The sequence below is a fragment of the Pogoniulus pusillus genome, chromosome 15, assembly GCF_015220805.1.
Source record: "Pogoniulus pusillus isolate bPogPus1 chromosome 15, bPogPus1.pri, whole genome shotgun sequence".
Lineage (NCBI taxonomy): Eukaryota > Metazoa > Chordata > Aves > Piciformes > Lybiidae > Pogoniulus > Pogoniulus pusillus.
The window spans coordinates 260,046-285,694 of NC_087278.1; the positions used below are offsets into that span (position 1 = coordinate 260,046).

Here is a 25,649-nt window from a genome sequence, read left to right on the forward strand (position 1 = left end):
GCTGCAGCCCTGGCAGCCGGGCACAGCCAGGGCACAACCACTGCATGGTTGCAGGCACTGCAGATGCTAACTCACCCCTGACCAGTGCCCTGCTTGTCTGCTGCAGTGCCCCACTCCTTGCAGAGGGACGCTGCTGCCCTGGCACCCCGCAGCTGCAGCAGTGCCACCCATTGCTTCCACAGAGCCCTAAGCAATCAGGTGCATCACACCAGAGGAGCCCTGCTGGTCCCTGCGGAAGGGAGCTGACCAGCAGCTGGCCTCAGGAGAGGGCAACCTGTTGCACCCCAGCACTCCCTGGCTGTGGGTGGCACTGCCTTGGTTGCCTGTGCACAGCCTAGCACCACCGATGCCAGCAGCCCTGGCTGCACTTGGGGCAGGGTCTGGCCAGCAGCCATGGTGAACAACTTGCTGTCTGCTGGTTGCACTGGCAGAGGGAAGGGATCCTTGGCTCTGTTTCTTGGTGAAAAATGGAGCTCCAAAGCTGCCTATGTCAAGGCTGCCTCTCTTCTCTCCACAGGCACGCTCTCTCCGCTGATCTCAGCCCTGCTGTGGGTAGCAGTGGCCTTCTGCACAGCGATGCTCTTCTTCATCTCCAAGCCCGTGGGCATTCGGCCCTTCTTGGTGTCTGTTATGCTCAGGTCCATTTACACCGTGGGGCTGGGGCCTACCTTGATACTCCTTGGTGCTGCTAATGTGAGTACTTCAGAAGTATCCTGGGTTTCCCTTTCTGCAGAAGCAGAGATTTTAAGGGTCTCCTATTTGAAAAGAGACCAAACCAGCACAAGCCCTCTGTGCAGGAGCTTCCTTCTCTGGCTCGCTGGTTAAGCTGCAGAGGTGAGTGCTTTCCAGTCAGCCTGAGACAGCAGTGTCAGCAGAGCAGGGAGCTGAGCAAAGAGCTGGCCAGAAGCTGCTGCGCGAGGGCCGTCAGGCTGGCGGTTTCTGGTGCTAAAAGAAGTTTTCTCTCCCAATACGCTCAGCAATCCTGACATAAATTAGTGCTGTGCTTCTGTGAGCCTGAGCACACTCGTGAGAAGAAAACAGCTTTCAGAATTAAAAGCTCTTGGCCCCTTGCCAGCTCTCCTGACTCAGACCTGAGAGCCTTTGCCGGCTGGCTGAGCTAGGCAGGGCAGTCTGCTCCCTGCCGGTGGCCTGGGACACTTTCTCGCCTGGCACTGCCGGAGGCAGGTGAGCAGAGCTGTGGGAGCACAGCGTGTGAAAGGAGAGGCCCGCGGGGTCCTCACTGCTCCTCCTGGGCTGCCGGGCAGGGAGCTTAGCTCCTTCCCCCTCGGCTTCTGCGCCACTCTGCAGCCGCGGGCAGAGCTCGGCAGCAGCGGGCGATGTGATGAAGCTGACTAAATGCTGTGCTTCACAAATGCCCCACGAGTGCTTTTTCAGGGACTCTGTGTTGAGAACCATGAGGTGGAGGGAGCAGGCCCTGTGCACAGCCTGCCTGCTTCCTGCTGGCAGTGCCCTCTGCAGCAGCTGTTGGCACACAGGCTTGGCTCCAGACCCACAGCTGTTAGGAATTCACTCCCCGGTGTGTTTTCAGATGCCTTATGACATTAATCCTGCCCTACCCACTCACTGCAGAAATGAATCACCATGCAGTGAACTGAGTGCAGTGCTGAGGGGTGATGTCCTTCCACCCACCCTCATTCCCTGGATTTCTCTCGTCTAGCTCCCTGCAGCTCACTGAAAGCTGTGTTGTTCAGCCAGAGCAGCCCAGCTGCAGCAGTGCAAACAACTGAGAGCAGGGTTTTCCTGCTGGAGCAAACCTGGCCTGTGTTCACCCCACAGCTCTGTAACAAGATAGTGTTCCTGGTGAGCTTCGTGGGGAACCGTGGGACTTTCACCCGTGGCTACAGAGCGGTCGTCATGGACATGGCTTTCCTCTACCACGTGGCCTATGTGCTGGTCTGCATGCTGGGCCTCTGTGTGCACGAATTCTTCTACAGCTTTCTGGTGAGTGTCTGCTGCTGTGGAGAGCAAAACCTGCACAAGCAGAAAATACCCTCGCCCAGGCAGCTGCCTTCCACCTCTGCCTGGCAGGCAAGCCAACACAGGGTGTTCTCAGCAGGCTGTTGCACTCCTGCCCCTTGGAAGCTGCTGTTTTCATTAGAACATCACCAACCTGATAGCCTTTGATGAGGACATCACCAGGTGGATAGATGATGGCAGAGCAGTGGATGTGGTTTATCTTGATTTCAGTAAAGCATTTGACACTGTCTTCTACAGCATCCTTCTGGCTGAACTGAGGCAGTGTGGTCTGGATGATCAGGGAGTGAGGTGGATCGGGACCTGTTTGAAGGAAAGAAGTCAGAGTTGTGGTCAATAGGTTGGAGGCCTGTGACTAGTGGAGTTCCTCAGGGGTCAGTACTGGGACCAGTTCTGTTCAATATATTCATCAATGACCTGGCTGAGGGCAGAGAGGGCACTGGCAGCAAGTTTGCTGATGGCACCAAGCTGGCTGCCACAGCAGAAGGCTGTGCTGGCATTCAGCCAGACTGGGACAGGCTGGAGAGGTGGGCAGGGAGAAATGGAATGGAATTCAGCAAGGGCAGAGTCTGGCACCTGGCAAAGAGCAACCCCAGGGATCAGGGTAGGCTGGGGACTGACCTGCTGGAAGGCAGTGAAGGGGAAAAGGCTCTGGGGGTCCTGGTGGATGAGAGGTTGACCAGGAGCCAGCAATGTGCTCTGGGGTCCAGGAAGGGCAATGCCATTCTGGGGTGGGTTAGAAGGGCTGTGCTCAGTAGGCCGAGAGAGGTTCTCCTGCCCCTCTGCTCTGCCGATGCCACATCTGCAGTACTGTGCCCAGTTCTGGGCCCCCCAGTTCAGGAGGGACATAGAACTGCTGGAGAGAGTCCAGCACAGAGCCACAGAGATGCTGAAGGGAATGGCACAGCTCTGTTAGGAGCACAGCCTGAGGGAGCTGGGGCTGTGTGCTGGGAGAGGAGGAGCTGAGAGGGGACCTCAGCAATGGTTATCAGTGTGTGCAGGTGAGTGGCAGGAGCTGCAGCCAGGCTCTGCTGGGGGATGCCAGTGCCAGGACAAGGGGCAATGCTGGAAGCTGAGGCAGAGGAAGTTTCATTTAAACATGAGGAAGATTTTTTTCCCTATGGGGGCGACATAACACTGGAACAGGCTGCCCAGGGGAGTTGTGGAGTCTCCCTCTTTATCCACCTGGATGCATTCCTTTGTGATCTGGTATAGGTGATCCTGCACTGGCAGGTGGTTAGATTGGATGAGCTTTGGAGGTCCTTTCTGGGCCCTGGCATTCTGTGATTCTGTGACTTGTTTTGTCACTTGTAGAGGTGAAAGCTAGTCCCTTTCTTTCCAGACCATCATCATACCGCCCACTCCTTCCCTCACTTCCCCAGTGCCCATTGTTCCTGTCTTGGGTCAGTCACAGCCTTGTTGGGAAGGGATTTGTCCCCTGGTCTGTGCATCATGCCTGTGCCAAAGGGTCCTGTTCCTAAGTTCATCCTGCAGCCCTAACCAAATGATAAAAAGAGTGCCCTGGGGAAATGGGGATGGCTCTGGTGCAGCAGGAAGATTCATCACTTGGAATGATGCCAGTCTATTGTCCATAGTGCCAGTACCCAGGTGGAATGGCTCTGGGGAATGGGAAAGAGATGCAACGAGAGTAAATTATGCAGAACTCTGCTCAGCTCTGCTGAGCTTCCTCCACGCTGAGCAGCAGTGAGAGGTGCTTCACTGCTCTTGTTTCTAAGTTTTCCTCCCTGCTGGCTCTTGGGGACATGGTTTAGTGGCCATGGTGGTGTTGAGTCAATGGCTGGACTCCATGGTCTCACAGGACTTTTCCAGCTGAAGGGTTTCTGTGACTCTCTGTGTCAGAGGACTCCTCCAGGGACTGGCTGACCTGTGGTCACTTGCAAGGCTCCGCTTTCCTCTGGTACTTTCCTGAGCTTCCTGAGCAGTGGTGACCTTCCAGCACCCCATGCTAAGGCACACTTAGTGCAGCTCACAGGCTTAGTCCTTCCTCTGGTAGAATGGCTGTTAGAGGCAGGCTTTCCAGATCTTGGCATTAAAGTGAGCTTCAGAGTTTGGGCAGCTTTCAAAGGAGCCAAGCTTTCGTGGCTGTGCCTGCAGGACCCTTTTCCAGTGGCAGTAGCACTGCAGGATAAGAAGTGCGCAGAAGGAAGTGTGCAGAGCTGCAGTCTGAGTGCGCCACTGTAGCTATCCAGAGATCGGTGACACAAAAGCAGTGGCTTTCAGCTCCAGTCTAGCCTGCTTCAGAACCTGGGGTGCCACTGGATCTCAGTGGTGGCTGTCACTGCTGTGGCTCAGGCTCACCTATAGTTTGTGACTTTGGATTTTGTTATAACCTGTCTTAGAGTTTCAAGTTCTGCCCTAGGCTTTGTCCTCTGCCAGCTCCCACTGAAGTCCGCCTGTACTCTGTGTTTATGAAGCTGAGGGTTCAGGCCACGGCTGGATGTTTCAGCAGCTGTTATTGCTTCCCTGTTCATGCACTGCCTCATTTGTGTTCATGTTTGCTGCCCTCCATGCCCTCCTCAGCTGTTTGACCTGGTGTACAGAGAAGAGACCCTGCTCAATGTGATCAAGAGCGTGACCCGCAACGGCCGCTCCATTATCCTCACCGCAGTGCTGGCCCTCATCCTGGTTTATCTCTTCTCCATCATTGGCTTCCTCTTCTTGAAAGATGACTTCATCATGGAGGTCGACAGGCTGAAAATCAGGAGCCCTGCTGCAGGTGTGTTTGTTCTGCTGAAACTTCCTACACAGAGCTTTTCAGGCTGCCCAGCCTGGCATTCACCCAGGGATGTTCTGAGAGCAGTATTAATTCTGTGCCACTCAGAACTCTAGTCTCTGGGTAAAATTCCCTGTGGATAGATGGGGTCTTAGGCCAGCCTTAGCTAGCAGAATGATAAAATCTAACACTCACATTCATTATGTTTTCTTTTCAAATTCTTGCTAAAATGTGTAAAGATAAACTCTGTACTTCCTAAGTATTTGGAAGACAACTCCCAGTGGATTCTCCCTGCTCTCATCCCACCTTGAAAGCAGCCTGGAGTGTTTTCAGTGTAGTGTCTGAGCTGTGACCTTAGCCTCTTCTCAGTGGACAGAATTGGGGATTTATTACAAAGCCCACACTTTTACTGGTAGGAGGTTTCCTGGATCTTTGAGGTTCAGTGTGCATCTCCATCAGTGCACAGTCCTAGCTTCAGTAACGTTGCTGGGAGGCCTTCCACCACTTTTTCCAAGGCCAGGATTTTAGCTTTCTGGAGTGAGAGATTTTGCCCATAGGAACAGGGAGTTACAAGCCTCCTAGGCCTGGTCTGCTGAGATCTTTGCATGTGCTGCCAGCCAAGCACAGGCAGAGGAGTAACTGCCTTGCACAGACATCCCTGAAAAAGGCTGGTTGAGGTTCTAGAGGCATGAGTCTCCCCACTTGCTGAGTTCTTCAGCCCCGTGCACAGGCACAGAGTGAGAAGAATCCACCATGGACTGTGTGCAGCTCTTCCTACCTTGGTCACTTCAGGGTCTCAAGCAAGGCAAAGAGCCCTGAGGACTCGTGGGGACAGTGCACTCAGGTAGCTGCTCTGAGACCATAGCATTCCTTATTTCTTTTCCACTGGTCATCTGAGAAGGACTCCATTGCCATATATTTGCCTTGTCATTCGTTTCTGGGGCAGAACCTGTGGTTGGAAAGGTAACTGGGACCACTTTAAGCTGCACGCAGCAGTGGCTTGGTCCAGGGCAGCAAGGCCTGGTGCTTGTGTCTCTTCTGTCGGGTTCTTGGCAGGTGTTTGTGGGGTGGGTATGTTTCGGCTGGCTTTAGACATTGCCCATCAGGAAGATGTGCTGACCCTGCACAGAGAGAGCATGCTGCACCCTGAGACAAGTGCTTTGATTTTTCTTTCTTGAAGTCACAGAGAAAATCAGAGCAGAGCTGTTCTGTGATGCACAGATTGTCTTAGGATGGTACTTCTGTTGTTGGGTTTTGCCTTCACTTTTTTGCCTCCTTAAACTTTTTTGTACCTCTGATTTGAAATGCAGAAAATGGTTGGGGCTGCACAGGCTGGAATTGGTTTGATAAGATCAAGCTGTACACATTTCCCCACCTTGGAATGCTAAATTAGTGTTTTACACAAGCCCATACATATTTACAAATGAGCATGAAACTGTGTTGTAATCCTTGAAAACTCCTAAACATTCTGCATGCAGGAGAGCTCAGCACCAGCTTGGTGTCCTTTCTGTCAGCTTTGGTGAATAATTTATCTAATGGCTTTAAAACTGACATTATTTTCATATCTGACAGTTGCTTCTTGCTTTGAATGTATTTTGTTCTAACCAGAAGCAGCAGCATTTGATGTAGATTCATTAATTTCAGGAGATGAAATGGGAATGGCTGTGAACTACAGGAAGTATAAAGCTCTGGGCTTGTTCCTCTGATTGCTTTGAGCTGTTGAGGCAGTCTGCTTGAGGAAGGAGGAACTGGTGGTGTAATTCAGACTGCTTTTCTCCTCAGTTTCCCAGCTCTAGGAAAGAATGATTCAAACCTTGCCATCACTACAGGATCTGCCTTTCTTTTTACTGCCCTCCTTTTTCCCACAGATACTGGTGAAGTCCCTACTACAACCTTGACATCAGTGATGGGAGCCTGTGCAAAGGAGAACTGTTCCACAAGCATCCCAGCTGTGAACCCAGGTTAGGACAGAAGTTCTCCCAGCGTGGTTCGAGCTGTGCTGCCAGCCAGGCCCAGTCAGGCTGGAGACATGACTTGGTGCCTGCAGGAAGGGGTGAAGGAATTATTTCACAGGAGCACAATCCTACAAGTGTGCCTCTAATTCTGTTTTTGGATTGCTTCTCCTCCCTGCCATGGTCAGGAGCCCCAGCATCAAAGCAGACACCTGACAGGGGCACTTCAATGAGAAGAGGTGATCCCACTGGTAGAGATGGCAGCTCTGGGTCATTAACACCATTGGTGGTGGGAGAATTGCTTTGGGTTTGCTCTCTTCAGGCTCAGTCTGCCTGCTGTGCCTGAGTGTGTCACCAGCTGCAAGGTGCACATGGATGGGGATGATCAGAGAAGCTGTGGCTGAAGATGTGTGTGGGCTGACACAGTCATTGCTTTGGAGTGCTCACAGAGTCACCCAGAATGGTAAGGGACTTCTGGAGATCATCTAGTCCAAGTCCAGTGCAAAAGCAGGTTCACCTAGGTCAGGCTGCACAGGCACATGTCCTCTTGAACTGGGGAGCCCAGGACACAATAATCCAGGTGATCACAGGATTACACATGTCAGGGGTTGAAAGGAACCCAAGAAGATCATTGAGTCCAACACCCCTGCCAGAGCTGGGCCATACAATCTAGCTCGGGTCACACAGGAGCACATCCAGACAGGCCTTGAAAGGCTTCAGGGAAGGAGACTCCACAACCTCTCTGGGCAGCCTGTGCCAGGACTCTGGGACCCTTCCAGGCAAGAAGTTTTCCCTTGTGCTGAGCTGGAACCTCCTGTGCTGCAGCTTCCATCCATTGCTGCTTGTCCGGTGCCAGGCAGCAGTGAGCAGAGCCTGTCCCCTCCTCCTGACCCCCAGCCCTCAGAGATTTAGAGACATTGATTCAATCCCCTCTCAGTCTTCTCTTCTCCAGACTAAGCAGCCCCAGGGCCCTCAGCCTCTCCTCACCAGGCACTGCTCCAGGCCCCTCAGCATCCTCACTGCCCTGCCCTGGACTCTCTCCGGCAGTTCCTGTCCCTCTGCAACTGGGGAGCCCCAAACTGAAGGCAGTGCTCAGGATGAGGTCTCAGCAGGGCAGAGCAGAGGGGCAGGAGAACCTCCCTGGCTCTGCTGGACACACTCTGCTCAATGCCCCCCAGGACCCCACCGGCTCTTGGCCCCCAGGGCACATTGCTGCCCCATGGATGCTCTCCCCCAGCACCCCCAGCTCCCTCTCCTTGGGGCTGCTCTCCAGCAGTCACCTCCCAGCCTGGACTGCTGCAGTTTATTGCTCCTGCCCAGGTGCAGGACTCTGCCCTTGTCCTTGTTGAACCTCCTCTGGCTCCTCTGTGCCCAGGGCTCTCTGGATGGCAGCACAGCCTGCAGCTGTCTCAGCCAAGCCTCCCAGCTTGGTGTCAGCAGCAAACTTGCTGAGCAGACTCTGTGCCCTCATCAGTGGCACTGGTGAAGATGTTGAACAGCACCAGAGCCAGCACTGATCCCTGGGGGACTCCACTGGTCACAGCTCTCCAGCTGGGCCTGGCACCATTGAGCACCACTCTTTGCACTTTGTCTTGTAACCAGTTCCTGATCCCCCTCACTGCCTGCTCTGCCATCCCACACTTGCTGAGCTTGCTCACCAGGATGCCATGGGAGATGGTGTCAGAGGCCTTGCTAAGGTCAAGGCAGACTACATCCACTGCTCTCCCTGCATCTACCCATTCAGCTATGGCATCCCAGAATGCTATCAGGTTAGTCCTTGGTAAATCCATGCTGACTATTCCTGATAACCTTCTTCTCTTCCAAGTGCCTCGAGATGCCCTCCAGAAGGAGTTGATGGAGGTGAGGTTGCCTGGTCTGTGATTTCCTAGAACCTCTTCCTTGCCCTTTCTGAAGCCCTCAGGCACCTCTCCTGTGTGCCACGAGTTGGCAAAGATGTGGCACAGATGATGGAGAGTGGCAGAGTGACAACCTCAGGCAGTTCTCTCAGCACCCTTGGGTGCATCCCATCAGGGCCCAGGGACTTGGGAGTGTTCAATGTGTGTCATTGATCCCTAACCCAGTGTGCACTGGCCAGTGGGGAGCACTCCCTCCTCCAGGCTTCCTCTCCTTCATCCAGGGTCTGGAGCCCATAGGGGAGTTCAGCCTTAGGTGTAAAGACTGAAGCAAAGAAGGCATTCAGCAGCTCTGCCTTCTCTGTATCTCAGTTCTCAGGCTGCCTCCTGGCTCAGCACTGCCCACACCTTCCCTGGGCTTCCTTTTCCTGCTGATAGATCTGAAGGAGCCATTCTTGTTCTCTTTTATTTCATTTGAGTCCTCAGTGGGGCAGGAGAACCTCCCTCGCCCTGCTGGCCACACTCTTCTTCATGCCCCACAGGATGCTACTGGCCTTGGCCACGAGGGTCCATTGCAGGCTGATGGTCACTCTGTTGTCCATCACCACTGCCAGGTCCTGCTCTGCAGAGCTCCTTCCCAGCAGGTGACCTCTCACCTGTACTGGTGCAGGGATTGTTCCTCCCCAGGTGCAGAACCGTGTACTTGCCCAGCTCTCCAGCCTGGCCAGTTTGGTTGTTTGGTGCTGTGATTCCTAAGGCTGCTGCTCTCCTGTTTGCAGGTGAAGAGGAGGAGGATGGAATAGAAAGGACCTGCGACACCCTGCTGATGTGCATCGTGACCGTGCTGAACCAAGGGCTGCGCAACGGTGGCGGCGTGGGAGACGTCCTCAGGAAGCCCTCCAAAGATGTAAGTGTTGCCTGTGCTCCTCAGACTTGATTTGTCCCTGTGGTTTTCACTTCCCAGATGCAGTGCTCGGTGAGAAGAGCTAGGCTTGTTGTGATGCCTGCTCTGAGCCAGCCCGCAGCTGCTGCCAGGGTGCTAAAACCCATCCCATCAACGTCAAGGGTCAGAGGAGGCCCAGAGGGACAGGAGCACATGGAGCCAAGTAGATCTGCTTAGTCACAGAGGTGGTCCCCCCTGCCTTTGTGAGTGAGGCTAGCAGAACTTGGCTTGGGAGAAGAAGCTCTGCTTTTCCTGAGCTGAGGTGGAGCTGCTGTGGTATGTTTCAGTGGTGTGCTATTCCTGTGTCATTGCTGCAGGAGCCCCTGTTTGCTGCTCGGGTTGTTTATGATCTGCTGTTTTACTTCATTGTCATCATTATTGTTCTAAACCTGATCTTTGGAGTCATCATTGACACATTTGCTGATCTCAGGAGTGAAAAGCAGAAAAAAGAGGAAATACTGAAGACAACCTGCTTCATCTGTGGTAGGTGTCACTGAGCTGAGGAGACACTGGGTGGGGAAAGGAGCAAAGGGAACTCAGTACATGAAGTGTGTACCTAAGGGGTGGTTACCTTCTGCAGACATGTCCAAATTTATTCCCTCTCAGTAAGAAACAGATTTGCTGTAGGAGTCAAAAGATGCCTTTCCCAAGAGGTGGCTTCACAGTCTGCCCTGGTGGAAGGCAGAAGAGCTGTCTCACACTTGCTTCATCACCACTAGTGAGATGGTGCAGCTGTGACTTCCCGAAGTGTGCTGCAGGTGAACGTCCAGCTGCTGTTCCACAGCACAGTGCATTCCAGAAGGGAAGCATCCACCTGCTCCAGAAGCTGAGATGAAATAGGGAACAAAAGAAAGAAAGGAAAGTCAACCCCATGGATGAGTGGTGCTGATTTTGAGGGGCAGAGCTGCCTCCTGGTTTGGTAGGCTGGGTGTTGCTCCCATGGTAGTCTGACAGGGCTCGATGGGGTGCAGAGCACAGCTGCTTTGGTGTTTGTGGAAGGCTCCCCACAAGAAACTGGAGGAAAGCTGTGATGTGGAGGCAAACATTTGTGACTCTGCCTTTCCTCACTGTGGTGCTTCTCTTCAGAGGTCAGAAGTAGCTGCAGCCCTGGGAAGCTCTGTGAGTGCAGAGCTGCAGAGCCCTGCACACACAGTCCCAGCACAGCTGCAGCTCAGGTGCCTGGTGTTAACCCTGCACATGAATCTTTGCAAGATCAGGACCTGGGCTGCGTGCTGGATGCTTATCAGTGAATACTTAGAGAGAAGCAGAGGCAAGGCTTATGAAGCCCTTCCTAGCCCTCAGCACAGCTGCAAGGGGCTTGTGCTGGTGGTGTTGTTACTGAGAGGAAATGCCATAAAGAGGGTAAGCGCTGCACTGGAGTTCTGCCAGCAGTGCCTTCTGGCCTGCTCTTCCTTGCCTGGCACTTCCTGTGTGCAGGTACAGCTTTTAAATGAAGGTCCTCGAAGTTTCTGCTCCTTGAGATGAAGTCAGGGCCCTTCCTCCAGTGTGCTTCACAGATCTGGGCTCTTTATGACAAAGTTTTTTGTGGGCTTTTTGTCATTATGCCCACATCTTTTTGCAGGGCTGGAGAGAGACAAATTTGATAACAAGACTGTTTCGTTTGAGGAGCACATCAAGTCAGAGCACAACATGTGGCATTATTTGTACTTCATAGTTCTTGTCAAAGTCAAAGATCCAACGGAGTACACTGGACCCGAGAGCTACGTGGCACAGATGATCGCAGTGAGTCTGTCTGGGCACATGCTTTGTGCAGCTGAGAGAGGCTGCTGCAGCCAGAGCAGGGAGTCTCCTTCTCTCTCCCTGCCTCTGAACAATGGGAGGCATTGATCTGTCATTTTAAAGCTCTTCTCACGTGTTTTAGTCTGCAACAAAGCCCAGGCTTAAACGTAATGAAAAAGATGAAGGCACAGGCCACGGTCTCCTCTTTGGTGTTCTTGCTCTCATGCTCTGTGGGCTCTGCTGCCTCATTAGCCAGACCAAGGGCAGGAGAGCACACATCATAACATCTGCTGCTGCTTCAGCTTTGTCCAGCACCTCTGGGCTGCTGTCCAGAGAAATCACATCTCCTGCTGTGCAATGAAAGGCAGGGTCATTGCTGAGGGCCAGAGCTTTTCTGCCGTGGTTGCTCTGAACAAGCTGTTGAGCAGCCCAAAAAGAGATGCTGCGAGGGTTTGAAGAGCTACAGAACCTGCCCCAAGAGGATGGCTTGGACTCAGGAGGCAGCAGTTTGGTGGCAGTGGTGCAAGGAGGTGTTCCATTGCAAATCATTTCCAGCCTGCTACCAATGGGAATTGCTTCTGGTGGCAGAGGGCTGGATTGTCAAGGCTGCCTCCTGGGTCTTCACTTTGGAGGAATTACTTGCTGGGATGTTGTGGTGTAGCATTTCCTTCCCATGGGTGTCCTGGCAGGTGTTGCAGTGCCAGGGTCTGGTTGCAGAGCTGGCATGTGCCCGAGTCTCAGAGGAGGGGTACCCCAGTGAGCAATTTGTGCTTTCCTGGAGCCATGCTTGTTGCTGAGGGTATCTGCTCTGTTATCCCTCACTGTGGAGATTGGGTGATGTGGAGATGCTGGCTGCCCTTTCAGACCTCATTTTAGCCAAGGGGAAGACTCTTCTCCTTTCATTTCAGCTGCCTTCAAGTCAGGCATCTGGTTTAAATCAGTCCCAGCTCCCTGAAAGCCAGATCTATCCTGCCTCAAGACAGGTATCCAGGGCTGACTCACCCCTGGCATCGCCTTTCTCCCTCCACAGACAGCTTGGACAAGATGTCTAATTGGGACTGGCAAAAATTAGAGGAGGCTGCTCCCAGCCACTGTGCTGGCTTGTGCAGAGCTCGCCTTGAGTGTTGTGATTAAATGGAGCCTTTGCAAGTGCTCCCAGCCCTGCCGAGGATGCTGCTGTGGCAGCTGACAGGAACCCAGAGTTCAGGTTGAGCAGAAGAGCCAAGGTCCATGGAAGGTTCAACTCCTCCATCTCAGTGGCCAGCTAAAGGTAGGCAGTGAAGGACCTGCTCCTCTGCAGTCTCAGGGGTGGAACAGAAAAGCTTAACCAAGTGCTTGTTTCCTCTGTTCCACTGCAAGAAATGTTTCACAGCAGCACTTCATCCTCTTACACGTGAGGGTGTTTCAGCTCACCTCAGTCTGTGGAATCAAAAGCCGCTCCAGACTCCAGGGCTTGTCTCATTTGTCTGTTCCTTCTCGACTCTTCCTCTCCCTGCAATTGTTGCAGGATTCTGGAGCTTGTATGTTAAGTGGTGATGTTCAGTTCCAAGGGATGCACCAACACCCACAGTGGGAGTGCTCTGGCTCCTCTGCTGTGCTTCACTGCTTGTTTTGTGTTTGCACTCCCTGTGGGAACTGCTCTTCAGAGATCTCAGATGTAAGCAGGAGAGCACCAGAACAGCAGGTGTGACCTCAAACACCGAGCTGGTCTCTCAGGGCCCTGCTCCCCTGTGGCAGAGTGCTGGTGGTGTATGTGGTTAGCAGCCATCCAGGCGTGGGGATTACTCAACCTTTTGAAGGGAGCTGCTTTGGCCCATGCAGCTGGGTAAAGCTCCTGGTTGTTCTGGACAGTGGACCTGGAAGTGTAAAACTGACATGGAATGGAAGAGCAGGGGAAAGAGGAACAGAAGAGAGCAAATTGCAGGTGGCTGGTGTGGTTTCTTTGTGTGGTCTCAATCCCCCAGCTTAGGAGACAGAGAGCTCTGAGCCTAGATCAGCCTGAGGGGATCTCATCAGTGCTGATCAATACTCACAGGTGGCTGGCAGGAGGATTGGACCAGGCTTCATTCAGTGATGCCCAGTGACAGGACAAGAGGTAAGGGCACAAACTGGAACCTAAGAAGTTCCATATGAACAATGGGAGGGTTTTCTCCTACGGTGGCAGCCACTGGAGCAGGCTGCCCAGAGAGGTGGTGAAATGTCCATCTCTGGAGTCATTGCACACTCACCTGGAGGCCATCAGAGGGGACAACTGGAGCAGTGATGGTCCCTGTCTCCATTTTGAGAGGTCTCTTCTCAGAGGTGCAGTCTGGAGGTGCAGAATTTCCCTCAACTTTGGCAGCTGCAAGGAGACACCGGGACAAAAAAAAGCAGGTGATTAGTTCCTGGATGTACTGCAGCAAAGCAGAGGGCTATGAATCAGGCTTTGGTTTGTGTCTGCAGCCATTTGCAGAAGTAAGAGGCTACTGGCATAGTAATTGAGTTAATGGAGGAGTGAAGGACTTCAGGCCTGCCAGCTCTGTTCTCCGGGGCCCTGTCCACAGTTCTTAGCAAGTTTCATAATGGATTTTATCAGCAGTAGTGCTACCTGTCATAACTACATAATTACAGCACCTAATTAGATTATGACTTATTTACTCTAATTATGTAATTGGCTGTAATTGGTGCAATTACATAACTCCTCAGCCAGCTGAAAACTGCTCTGAACCCAGCCTGTGCTCACGAGTGAAGGCTGCTGCCATGTGCCAGGCCAAGGGAAAGCTTCTCTTCTGCCACTGCTGCTGTTGGAACTGAGCCTTCTCTACTGGCAGCTCCTTCAGCTGTTCCTCTGCACCTCGTTTGCTCTCTAAGTGTCCTTCTGGAAGGGCAAATTCCTCATCCTCAGGCTGCTCAGGGTCCAGACCCTTGCTCTGACAGCAGAATTCTCAGCAGCATTGTGAGGGTGCAGCAGAAGAGGCTGAGCAGCACTGGCCTGGGGTTCTGAGCAGTGCTTTTCTTACTCAGCTCTTTAACAAATCACTTGGAGGTGGCAGCAGTCACCTGGCACTGGTGGTGTGACAAAATATTGTAACGATTTCATTTGAGACATTATTTTGCCCTTTTCCCTCCCCTCCCTTTCTTAAAAGGATGAAGTAAGAGGAGTGTTTACTCCATATCCTGTCCATCCCCACTCCAGAAGGGCAAACACCTTAATCATTATGAACAGTTCTGGTTTGGGTGAGCTTTTTAGACACACTAAAGCCTGCAAATTGGCCTGGGCACAGTGCTGCCCTGAGCTGCTGCTGCTGTCTGAGTGAACCTATGTCAGCAGGGGAGCTGGACTGGGTGAGCTCCAGAGCTCCCTTCCATCCCACACTGTGCTGTCTGCGTCTGTAGCTGAGAGCAGGAGCCAAGTGCAACTTGCAGAGCTCACAGCTGCGGGTGCAGAGCCTGCCCCCATGCTGCCACAGCCTGTCCCATGGTCATTTCACTGACACCAAACCCTGGCATGCTGCTCCCCAAGCCTCAGCACGCCCGGGGAGCTTCCGGAGGGGGCAGGTGCAGGTGGAATGCAGAGAGCAGAGGTGGGAGCAGAGAGGAGGGGAGGAGGAACAGGGTCTGTGGAGCAAGCTGCACCTGCCTGCTCTGAAGAGAATACAGCAGAATAACATGAGCTAAGAAGCCTGGTGACCTCAGCTCCTAAAATAGAACTTCTTCACAGAAGGAAAGTGTTGACATCCAGGGGGTTTCTAGTCCTTTGTCTCTCATCTTTCTGAGTTGTGGAGGCCAAAGTTCTCCCTGGTGTTTTTTCTCTCCAGTCTGCATGTTCTCAGCACACCCAGGACTGCTGTGCACTGCACGGGTGCACAGATGGCTCCAGCCAGAGCAGTGGCAACCCAATGTCATCTGAGTGCTGCAGGAGGACACTCTGGGTGCTTCTCACATGCACTGCAGTGATTCAGCTGAGACCATTTCAAGAGTTTCCTCCCCGAGATGTCCTCCATACCCTTCTGTTACAATTAGCCACAACCACAGCAGAGAGGGGAGGAGAAGTGATGTGAGCTCCTGGGCTTCTGCAGCTCCCAGCCCAGAGCACCAGTGGAGAAGTGGTGCCACTGAAGCCGTGCCCCTCTGACCTGCCCTGCTTGAGGAGAGGGCACAGTGCCCATGCTGCTGCCTCTTTGTAGGGGGGTCACACCCGCAGGGCCACCCAGCTGATAGGGTGGCTCCTTCAGCTCAATCATGGAACTAGAGAACCCTTCTGGTTCCCAGTGTGCCAAGGGAGGGTGAGTTGAGGTTCTTCAGCTGGCTCACTGTAACCAAACCACTCCTCATGACGTGGAATTCTGGTTCAGCGCTAATTTTCTGATCAGGCAGCTCACAGACCTGAACGTGCTGACAGGACTTGTGCACACCAGTGCTCTGCTGCAGTGGGGCATGGGCTTTAGAACTTTTGGGAAGCCAATAATGTTCCCTTGGTTAGGACTGGCTGATTCTACCTTCCACGACTGGCCTCTCTCCAAGCCCTAGCAGCTGTTGTCAAAACCAAGCTTGCCCAGATGAGGTGCGTGGACATAGCACGGAGCTGTGCAACCTCTCCAGGATTACTTGCAGAGTGGTAGGATGCAGTGACCTCAATCCATGTCAGTAACGCCACGAGCACAAAAGCCAACTGCTAAATAAGAGCTGAGCTCTCTGGCAGGCCAGTTTCCTGGGGAATACAACTTGGGCCTTGTCTGCAGATGGGTTTTCACACAATGAGTGGTTAAAGAGTATGCCCAAATAGGCGATTTACTGCTCCCCTTTCTTGCTGCACTCAGAAAGAAGAGCAAGCCAGGATGCAGCACTCTGTGATCTTCCACATGGACTAGGCCCTCTGGAGAGCCCAGGGCTTTGGTTTACAGAATCAGAATTGTTTTGGTTGGAAAAGCCCTCTAAGATCATCCAGCCCAACTGTCATCCTAACCCCACCATGTCCACTAACCCATGGCCACAGGTGCCATGGCCACAAGGTCCTTGAGCACCTGCAGGGATGGGGACTCTTCCACCTCCCTTGGAAGCCTGTGCCAATCCCTGACCACTCTTGCACCAAAGACATTTTTCCTCATCTCCACCCTAACCCTTCCCTGGCACAATTTCAGGCCATTTCCTCTCATCCTGTCACTTGATAAGGAGAAGAGCCCAACCCCCACCTCACTCCAGCATCCTTCCAGGTATCCGTAGAGAGCAACGAGGTCTCCCTTCAACCTCCTCTAGGCTGAATAGGTCCCTCACCTGCTCCTCCCCAGCCCTGTTCTCCAGACCCTTTCCCAGATATTTTTGCCCTTCTCTGGACCTGCTCCAACCCTTCTGTCCTCCCAGCATGCTTGGAGTGAGGGTACAAAATTGAACCCAGCACTCAAGGTGTGGCCTGACAGGTTTGGAAGAAGGTCCTTGTTCTGCATCAGGCTTTGCCTCTAGATTCACAGGTCTCAGAGCTCTCGCGTGCTGATAGTCTCTGAGACAGAGCTGCACTCATGCTTCACACAGGTTCAGCCACTGCTTGGCTCTGTGAGGGGAAGCCTTGCCTAGTTCTAGGTTTGCAGAGTATTTTGAGGCTTTGCTCTTTTTCCTTCTGCTGGCACTGGACTCTTTTGCTCTCGGTGCTTTCCCTGTTGTTGAACAACACCAATCGCTTCTGTAGGTCCATTCCTGCTTTTGCTTCTCTCTGCAGTTTTGCTCTCTGTTATTATCTTTTAAGAAGTGCTGGACACCTCCCTCTCCCCTGCATAACACAAGCAATTCCAGCAGCGTGCCTAATTGGCTGCTCTCCTCCTCATTTTGTGTCCCTCAAGGCATGATAAGTTGTCACTACATGAGGACTTGGCATCGCTGCACAGAGCTCTTCTTCAGCAAGAGGGACCAGCACCTCCTGCTCTCTTCCAGTGCTCTGCATCTCCCAGACATGGGTGCTGTGGTCCACCACAAATAAGGCAGTTGGGCTGCTGGGCTGGGTGATATGTGAGGTGTGGGTAAATCAAAGGCTTTGCTTGGAGCCTTGCAGCCTTAGTGGCCTGGGTTTGTGTGCATTCCTCTCAGACAGCCCAGATTAATCCTCCTGTTGCTGTCCAAGGCTGTGGATCTGATCCTGCCTCTTCAGAAATGATGGCATGAGCTGGTGTGGGATGTAGATTGATGTCAGCAGCAAGTGCTGCAGCACAGGCAGATGTGTAGTGAGGTCAAGGGAAGACCCTCATGCCTCTAGAGCTGGCTTGGTGAGGGAATGGCCCTGCCATTGCATGGTGCCTTTGTCCCTGCTGCCCCTGCACTCAGCCCCTTATGCTCTGTGAGCTCCTAAAGGGACAAGTCCCAGCACCAGCACAACTCTCTCTTTTTGACTCCTTCCTTTGAAGTCACTGCTGAACCCAAAGCTGCAATGCAGCTGCAGGTAGCAGAGTAGAGCCCAAACCTCCCCAGAAGTATTCGTTGAGGTTTGGAGGAGTCTCCCTGCCGAGGTCTGGGAGCAGTGGTTTGGTACCACCCAGCACAGTCTTTTTGGACCCCATGGCATTATAGCCTAAAGCAGTTAGGCTTTGGAGGCTGGTGTTGCTCTGAAGATGAGTTCTGCCCTGGGTGGTCACAGCCTCCTTGTCTTCCTTCCAACTTCTGTTCAGTCAGTTTGCAAATGCAAATGAATGAGCTGAGTCGGGTTCCTGTTGGTTTGTTTGACTCAAGGAGGGGTCTGGCCATGAGGCTGTTCCTTGAAGCTGGCAGATGCCCGGGAGGATGCAGTAGAGGTGTTCCAGCTGGAGCGCCGCAGGCTGAGCAGCGCTGCTGGCAGCACACAGGCTGCGGTTTGCTGCTGGAGCCTGCTCCTGCCTCCACCTGCCAGCGACTGCAGCTGGGAGCGTGCCAGGCAGCCTGCAAAAGCCATCTTTTGTCCCTTGGTGAAGGAAGCATGTGGCCTGAGACAGATCTGTGTGTGGGCAGACCTTTATTCTGTGGTTTCAAGTGATGGGAAGGCTCTCTGAAGCCCTGGATAGACACCCACTGTTGCACTTAGATCCTGCCAGGAACAGAGCCTCATTCTCCTGGGACAAGCTGGGCTTTGCCTAATGGGAAGTGGGCCCTGCCTGGGGTCACAGGCAGAGGTAAGAAGCCCAACTTCAGAGGAGCAAAGTGATGAGCACCTCCCAAAGTGTGACAGTGGCATTAATTTGCTTTTGCTCTAAAGGAGAAGCAACAAACACAAAACTCTCTTGATGCTATTTGAGAGTCTCATTGTGACGTGTGAAAACAATCCTTGGGCTTTGCATCACAGTGGGGCTGAGCTGCTGGCTTCTGCAAGAGGAAAGAGACACCCAAAGTCTCTACATCCAAGGCTGCTAACTGCAGAAGCTGAGTAAAGGAAGGACTGCAGGCTTGCCCAAAGGTACTGGGGTGTTTACAAAGGACAGGGAGATGAGTTTGAGGTTGTTGCCTTCCAGCAACAGCATCTAAACAAAGAGCAACTTGGGTTAGACTCAAAATAACAGCAGTGAGGCTCTGCTCTGAGGAGAACAGAGTAAGGCTACAAAAAATGTAGTTCTGCTTGGAGGCTGGAGCCAAGTGGGGGTTGGGCTCTTTCCTTAGCAACAAGTGACAGGAGGAGAGGAAATGGCCTCGAGTTGCACCAGAGGAGGTTCAAGTTAGACATTAGAGGAAACTTCACTGAAGGTTCTCAAAGCCTGGCACAGGGCAGCTGAATCCCCATCCCTGGAGGTTTCCCGGAGAGGCAGAGATGTGGTGCTGAGGGACCAGAGCTAGAGCATGGTTGGACTGGATGATCTGAAAGGGTTTTTCCAGCCCAACCATTCTGTGATTCTATGGGTTTAGGATTCTGAGTTCTCACAGCTCAGAGGCAGCAAGATTTGGGGAGCTGGCTTGTTCTACAAGCTGCTAGAGATGCGATGAAGGTTCTTGTTTTCTGTCTGTCTGGTGGGAAATCCACAGGCAGAGTGAGCCTGCATGGATCAGTGTCTGCAGTTGTGTGACTTTGGTCTCATTGCGCCTTTGGGGAGCAGCTTTGTGAGATTTGTGTCAGCCACATCTGGCTGCAGATAGCTTTGGTTGTGTCAGTCCTTTGCTGTTTGGTTGCAAAGCCTCGTTCCTGGAATCATCTCTCTCTTTAGGGTGCTGGATGTGTGTGTGATACAAAACTAGGGTTGCATCTTCTTTAATAAGAAAGGTGATGTATAGCCTAAAGAAATCAGATTAGTTGCAGAGAAAGAAATCAATCAGGCTGGCAAATGCTGTCTGTGGGACAGAGTGCAGAATATTTCTTTCATGCAGTATTTATTGAACAAATCTTTAGAGAAAACGGTTAAAAATGCTCTGCAGGGGAAAGAGAAGGAACCATTTTGTTCCATTTAAATGGCACTGATGTATTTTTTACATCATGAAACCTTGCAATATTACCACCAACAAGCCCTGATCAAGTGCTTGACACCATTGCCTCCCGGGGCATTTTGCGAGGGAGGGATCTGCTGGAGGTAGTGTTGTGGCTGCACCCAATGGATATGGGATGGACCCAACTGCAGCCACCCTGCAGAGGCCAGCAGGTCAGCAATCACATTGCACTCCTGTGAGCCTTGGGCAGCAGGAGCTTTGCAGAGCCTCCAAGACAAGCAGGCAGCTCTAAATCCTCTTCAGATGCTTTATCTCTGCTTCTCCTTTCACTGAGTGAAGGAAAATTGCAACTCCAGGTTTCGGCAGGGGATCATCTACTTGTTCTCAAGAGAAGCTGCATTGGGGCTGAGCACAGCAAGCCATGGGTTAGTGCTGGGCTCAAAACACAAAGTAGATCTGTACGGGGGATCCTTGTCAGTATCTTCCCAGCCACTTGAACAAGAGCCCTACATGAAAATATAGCCCAGGCAGGTCAAGGTTTGCAAAGGACCCTGATGACTTTTTAGTGATCAGTGCTTGCAGCCTCTGGAAACACCACCCTGAGCAATTCCATCTTACCCCTTGGGGGCCCAGTGTTGCTGCTTCCCACCCACTGTGCAGAGGGAACAGAATCACAGAACGCTTTTGGCTGGAAAAGACCTTGAAGGTTGTGGAGCCCAACCACACTCTAGCTCTGCCAAGGCTGGTGCCAGCCCATGTCCCTGGAGCACGTGCTCCCATGCACATGCCACTAAAGGTCTTTTCCAGCCCAAACCATTCTGTGTATGGTAGATGTGTGAGCATATCCTTACTGAACCCCCAGTTCGGCAGAGCCCCTGGGGGTAGGGGATCATTCTGCTGCACTGTGAGAGAAAACGAGAAAGGGTTGTTCTCGAAGTTGTCCTTTCTTAGCACACCACATGCAAGATACATCATAGTCAAAAAGGGCCCAAAGCAGGGACATTCAGCTCAGGATTCAGAAGCCTCAGCTCTGGCCCAGCGTCCTGAGCCAGAACAATGGTGCTGCCATCAGGGAGGCTCTGTCTGTGCAGCGCTGAGAACGAGGTCAAGTCCTGAGCCTCTGAAAAAGTAGTCTCCTGCTGAGCCTTTGTGCTTTCCACAGATTCTGTTACACCAGATTGGATCTAAAGCTGGGAAATAGACAATCCTTGCAAAATACAAGGTGCCAGAACCAGAGAATGAGGCTAAATGTGAGAAAACCCACTAGATTTCAATAAGTGTGTGCCCAGCTCCTGTGCTGGAGGAGATAGGTGGTGGTTTGGGGATGGAATTAGACTGCGACCCACTGGGTCAGACCAGCTCTTGTGTCGGTTAAAAAGGGTCAGAAGGTGTGGTGTACCTAGCAGTGGGTGGCACACAGGTCTGCAAGGAGCAGACGTGCCCTGTCCCCAGCAGTGGCAGGACACTGCAGGGTGTTTGTGTTGCAGCAGGGTGAATGTGGGTGGCTGCTGCCCGGCTTTCAGCAGCCTGCCAGCAGGTTCAGCAGAACAGGAGGAGGGGTCCAGCTTGCTAGTGCAAGCAGCATGGCAGGAAAGGCAGGGCCTGCAGAAGCATCACCCTTCTGTGTCCTTTAAGCACAGCCAAAGGGAGCAGAAACACCACTGCCACTCAGCTAGGTGTGTGCCAGCCTGGCCAGCAAGTAGGGAACCTGCTATGGGGTGTTGGGAGAAGCAGGGGAAGGAGAAAGAAGTCAGGGTCAGGGGCATTTTGGTGGGCAGTGGTGGGGCTGCATGAGCAGCTCAGCCCCACTCCCGTGTCACGGTTGCCCCAAGCAGTGCAGCAGGAGGAGGGGACATGTGCCATGAGTGTCACCATATTGAAAGCAGCCTCAGGTGAATAAAGTTAGCGAGGCAGTGATTCATTGCTGCTTCAAATCCCTCTCTAGCCACAGTAAATTCCTGCTCAGCAGTGGCAGCCTGTGTCCGCATGCGGGCTGTGATTTACAGCTCTGCCTTTTGTACCAACAATAGCTGCTTCACAAAAGAAGAGAAAAGCCAAAACACTTCTTGTCTGATCTCTGCAGCAGATGTTTCACTGTGCACGAGATGCAGGGGTTGTATCAGAAGTCATTTAATTGTTGCAAATGAATGAGCTGGTTTTCCTCAAGCATGTCCAGTAACCGCTAACAACATAACAACACAGGAAGGTGGAGAAATAGCCTCATGTTTTGCACGCATCCAGAACTATAGCTGTTATAAGGGCACACATACTGAGCACCAAATCCTTGCTTCAGGCAGCACTGTTGGGGTTCTTGCAGCTTGGCAGAGGGAAACACCAGTGCTATGGGTGAGGGCAGAGGGAAGGTGGCACAGAGCAGCTGAAGGAGCAGCAGAAACCCACATCTGAGAGATGAACATGAGGAAGGGGAGACATGGGAGGCCACCATGGTGGCTTCAAGGAGAGTGGTGCTGAGGTGAACACAAGCCAAAGTCCTCCAAGCACACAGAAGCTGTGCCATGGAACATGGAGGAGTTCTTGTGCAGCTGATGTCCTTGCACACCTGCAGATCCTCCCCTGGCTTCCCACCCAGAGGGCATCTGGAAGGTGCAGTCTCAGTACCCTGGTGACAAAGCTGCTTAGCTTGACTTCTTCTGGACATGATCTTGGGCAAGCTGCTGTGGGTGACCCTGCTCTGGCAGAGGGGTTGGACTGGACAGCCTCTGGATGTCCCTTCCAAACCCCACTGTTCTGTTGCTCTGTGATTCTGCTTTCCATCTTCTAGGGCAAAGCAGGACCCTTCCCTTGCCATGCTGCTTCAGCCTTGCAGCTCTTGCCCTCTTTCACTGCTGCTGCCTCCCACATCCAGCATCAGCTGCACGTTTGCCCACAGCAGCAGCGTGAGGCCACGCTCTGGCCTAGGGTCTTAACTGTAGGAAAACTCTTTTCAGGATCATTCCTGTTGCTGGGATGTAAATACCAAGTCCCTGAGGTGTGTTTGATCAGCAGAGATTCTGGGGTGCCTGCTCTTGGCAGAGCAGGCTCCTTTACAGAGCCCAAGCTGAGTACTGAAGCTGCCCTATCAGAGACACTTTTCACAGCCTGAGGTCCATTACCATCCCTCACTCTAGCTGTGGGGGTAGCATGAGCAGGGTGCTCATGGTGGAATCCCAAGCAGCCTGCACTGGCAGTCTTGAAGGACTCACAGCTGTTGAGAATTACAGCTGTGAGTAATTCTGCTTCAGCCCTCAGTCAGCCAAGTCGAAGTGCAAACGCATCAATGGTGACAGAATCATTAAGGTTGGAGATGCCCTCTAAGCTCGTCAAGTCCAACCACGTCTGCTAATTGATGCCCCAGAGTGCCATGTCTGCCTGGGTTCTGAACACCTCCAGGGGTGGTGGCCCCACCACCTCCCTGGGCAGCCTGTTCCCACACCTGGCCTTTCTCTTGCTGCAAAGGCAGATGGTGGGTCTGTGCCATGGTTCCAGCTGACCAGAAGCAGATTCCTCTGGTTCCCCAGGACCTGTGGCATCTGCAGCAGGTATCTCTGCAGTGCAGACCCAGCTAGACCTGAGAGTGTTCTCCTTGCATAAAGATGTATCTGTAATTGCCAAGGTTTATTTTTGTGTTCCTTGAGCTCCTGTCGTGGATGCATTTGGATGCAGATCAATCCCTGGTTTCCCTCCCTGTATCCCTGCACCAGGCAGGTCGCTCATCAGAGGCATTCTGAGCATTAAAGTGTCAGGGAGGATCTGCAGGAGGCTGCTTGGGTTCAGTTTAGGATGAATGTTTGTGAGCCATGGCTTGGCCAAGTCATGCACAGAGCCGAATGATGAAAGCACAGGGCGGTTACTGCCCTGTGCCACCTGAAGCACTGGAGACTGCACCCTTAGAGTCCCTCTGCGAGGTGGCTCTAGGAGCTGCAGAACTACAGGCTTGCAGGACAAGGCTTTGCTCAGGAAGTGTTCAGGAATGGTGTGGCCATGGCAGCTGGCAGTGTGGTTCAGTGGGCATAGTGGTGTTGGGCTGACAGTTGGACCTGATGATCTCAGAGGCCTCTTGCACCATGAGTGGCTCTGTGATTCTGTGACCCTGTCCTTAGCCAGACTGTGTCCAAGGGCAGCAGATCTGGAAGGGAAGGGGAGGGCTCACTTGCACAGACAGAATCATTTCTTGGTAACTGGTCTCTTTGTACCCAGCTCTGAAGAGTTTCTTTGGAGTGCTAGCTCCAAACAGGTTGGTTCTGATGACTACAGCGGCTGAGGCACAGACCTAGGGCACAACAAAGTCAGAGATGATGAAGCTGTACTGTGTGGCCTGACAGTGCCACTTCTCAGACCTCAGTGGGCACCTGGAATCAGAGAACCATGGAATGGTGGGGCTTGTAAGGCACCTCTGGAGAATACCTAATCCATGGCCCTGCTCAAACAGGATGACCTGGAGCAGGCTGTCCAGGATCGTGTCCAGTTGGGCTTTGAAAGTCACAGCATCACAGTGTCACCAAGGTTGGAAGAGACCTCACAGATCATCAAGTCCAACCCTTTACCACAGAGCTCAAGGCTAGACCATGGCACCAAGTGCCACGTCCAACCTTGCCTTGAACTGCCCCAGGGACGGCGACTCCACCACCTCCCCAGGCAGCCCATTCCAGTGTCCAATGACTCTCTCAGTGAAGAACTTTCTCCTTACCCATGCTCCTCTTCCACACCCTTCAGCCACCACCCAGCTGAGGAGCAAAGAAGGCTTCAGGCAGCCTCTCTTCCTCAGCCTCACTGTTAGGTAACAACCCTCTGATGGCTCTCGCCAGGCCGAGGAGCAGGCAGGAACTGGTGGGCTGAAGGAGGCAGAGGCACATCCCTGCTCTGCAGCACACAGCTGGGGAACTCACAGCTGCAAGTGTCATGAGTAGCATCACCACTTTTCTCCTCTCGCAGGCAGCAGGGAAGCGGTGAAAGTTGTGCTTTGGTGTTGCAATAGGGGTCACAGGAAGAAGGACCAAGGGTTGCTACATGAGAGTCTACTGGAGAAGTGCAGGCTTGGTGCAGCTGGCAGTGGCCTGGCACCCTGGGTCTGGCCCTGGCACCAGGAGAAGGCATGTGCTAGGCTGGCTTCACTCCTCTGCTTCATCCTCTTCGTCCTATTCTCTGACCTGTTTTCCTTCACTCTTACCTGGCAGTCTCTTGCTCAAAGGCTCTCTTAGGTCCCTCCTGCTGGCTGCTCCACGGCTGGTCCCTCCTGAGGAAAGGTGCCCGTGCCAGTTACTGCAACGGCAGGGATTTGGCTCAGCATGAGAGCACCACCAAAGCTAGGAGCTGTGCCAAGGGAGAGAGCTCCAGAGAGTCTTTGTGCAAAATGGAGAAGCTCTAAATGGATTTCTCCACTCTTTCCTCTGTTCATGCTCAGCCACAGCTGGCAGAGTCAGGGAGGTGCCCACGTTTTGCCCAGGAGGGCCTCGGCCCGCAGCTTTGCCTACCCCTTGCAAAGCCCACGGAAGGGATGGAGAAAGCTGCACAAAGAACTCCATGAGGCAAATTCAGACTTCTGCTTTGAGCAGCCTCTCCAGGAAGAAGGGTTTAAGGTTTCGCACAAGCAGGGGCAGCAAACCCTCCCAGCCCTGTGGAGTCCCAGGCGCCTGCCCCACCGGCATCCCCCCGCACCCTCGGGTGCCCACAGAGCCTGGCAGGGCGGCCCGCGGGAGCCCTGCCAGCGGGGCGGGAGCGTAGAGACAGCGAGAGCCTGGATCCCCACGGGAGCCGTCTGCTCTGCTGGCCTGCGGCTGCTTGGCCCAGCGCCTCCTGGCTGGCCCCACCTGCCCACGCTGCCTCCTCCATCCCCAGCGGAACGGGCGGGGAGCAGCTGCAGCTCCTCTCTGTCCCTGCAGCTCTCCTGGCTGCCTGCCTCTGCCTGTGCAGGGCTGTGTGCTGGCAGAGGAGTTCTGCAGGGCACAGCGTGGAGCAGGAAGATGCTGTGATCTGGAGGGGGCTGCTGCAGTGCTCTGCACCGAGCTGCGCTCCTGTGCCAGAGTGCAGCAGCAGGGAAGTGACTCTGGTTCCGTGCCCCTGGGCTCAGCGCCGGCGAGGCCACACCC

At 53.2% G+C, this 25,649-nt stretch overlaps 1 protein-coding gene across 1 annotated transcript in view; it reads left to right on the top strand.

Moving 5' to 3' along the window:
• Positions 1 to 25,649, top strand: part of ITPR2 (inositol 1,4,5-trisphosphate receptor type 2) — a 204,644-nt gene that overhangs the window by 172,572 nt on the left and 6,423 nt on the right. Inside the window, 7 exon segments of the mRNA XM_064154862.1 lie at positions 518 to 693; positions 1,798 to 1,962; positions 4,537 to 4,732; positions 6,598 to 6,690; positions 9,314 to 9,441; positions 9,795 to 9,960; positions 11,060 to 11,220. Coding sequence (XP_064010932.1) covers positions 518 to 693; positions 1,798 to 1,962; positions 4,537 to 4,732; positions 6,598 to 6,690; positions 9,314 to 9,441; positions 9,795 to 9,960; positions 11,060 to 11,220 — 1,085 coding nt within the window.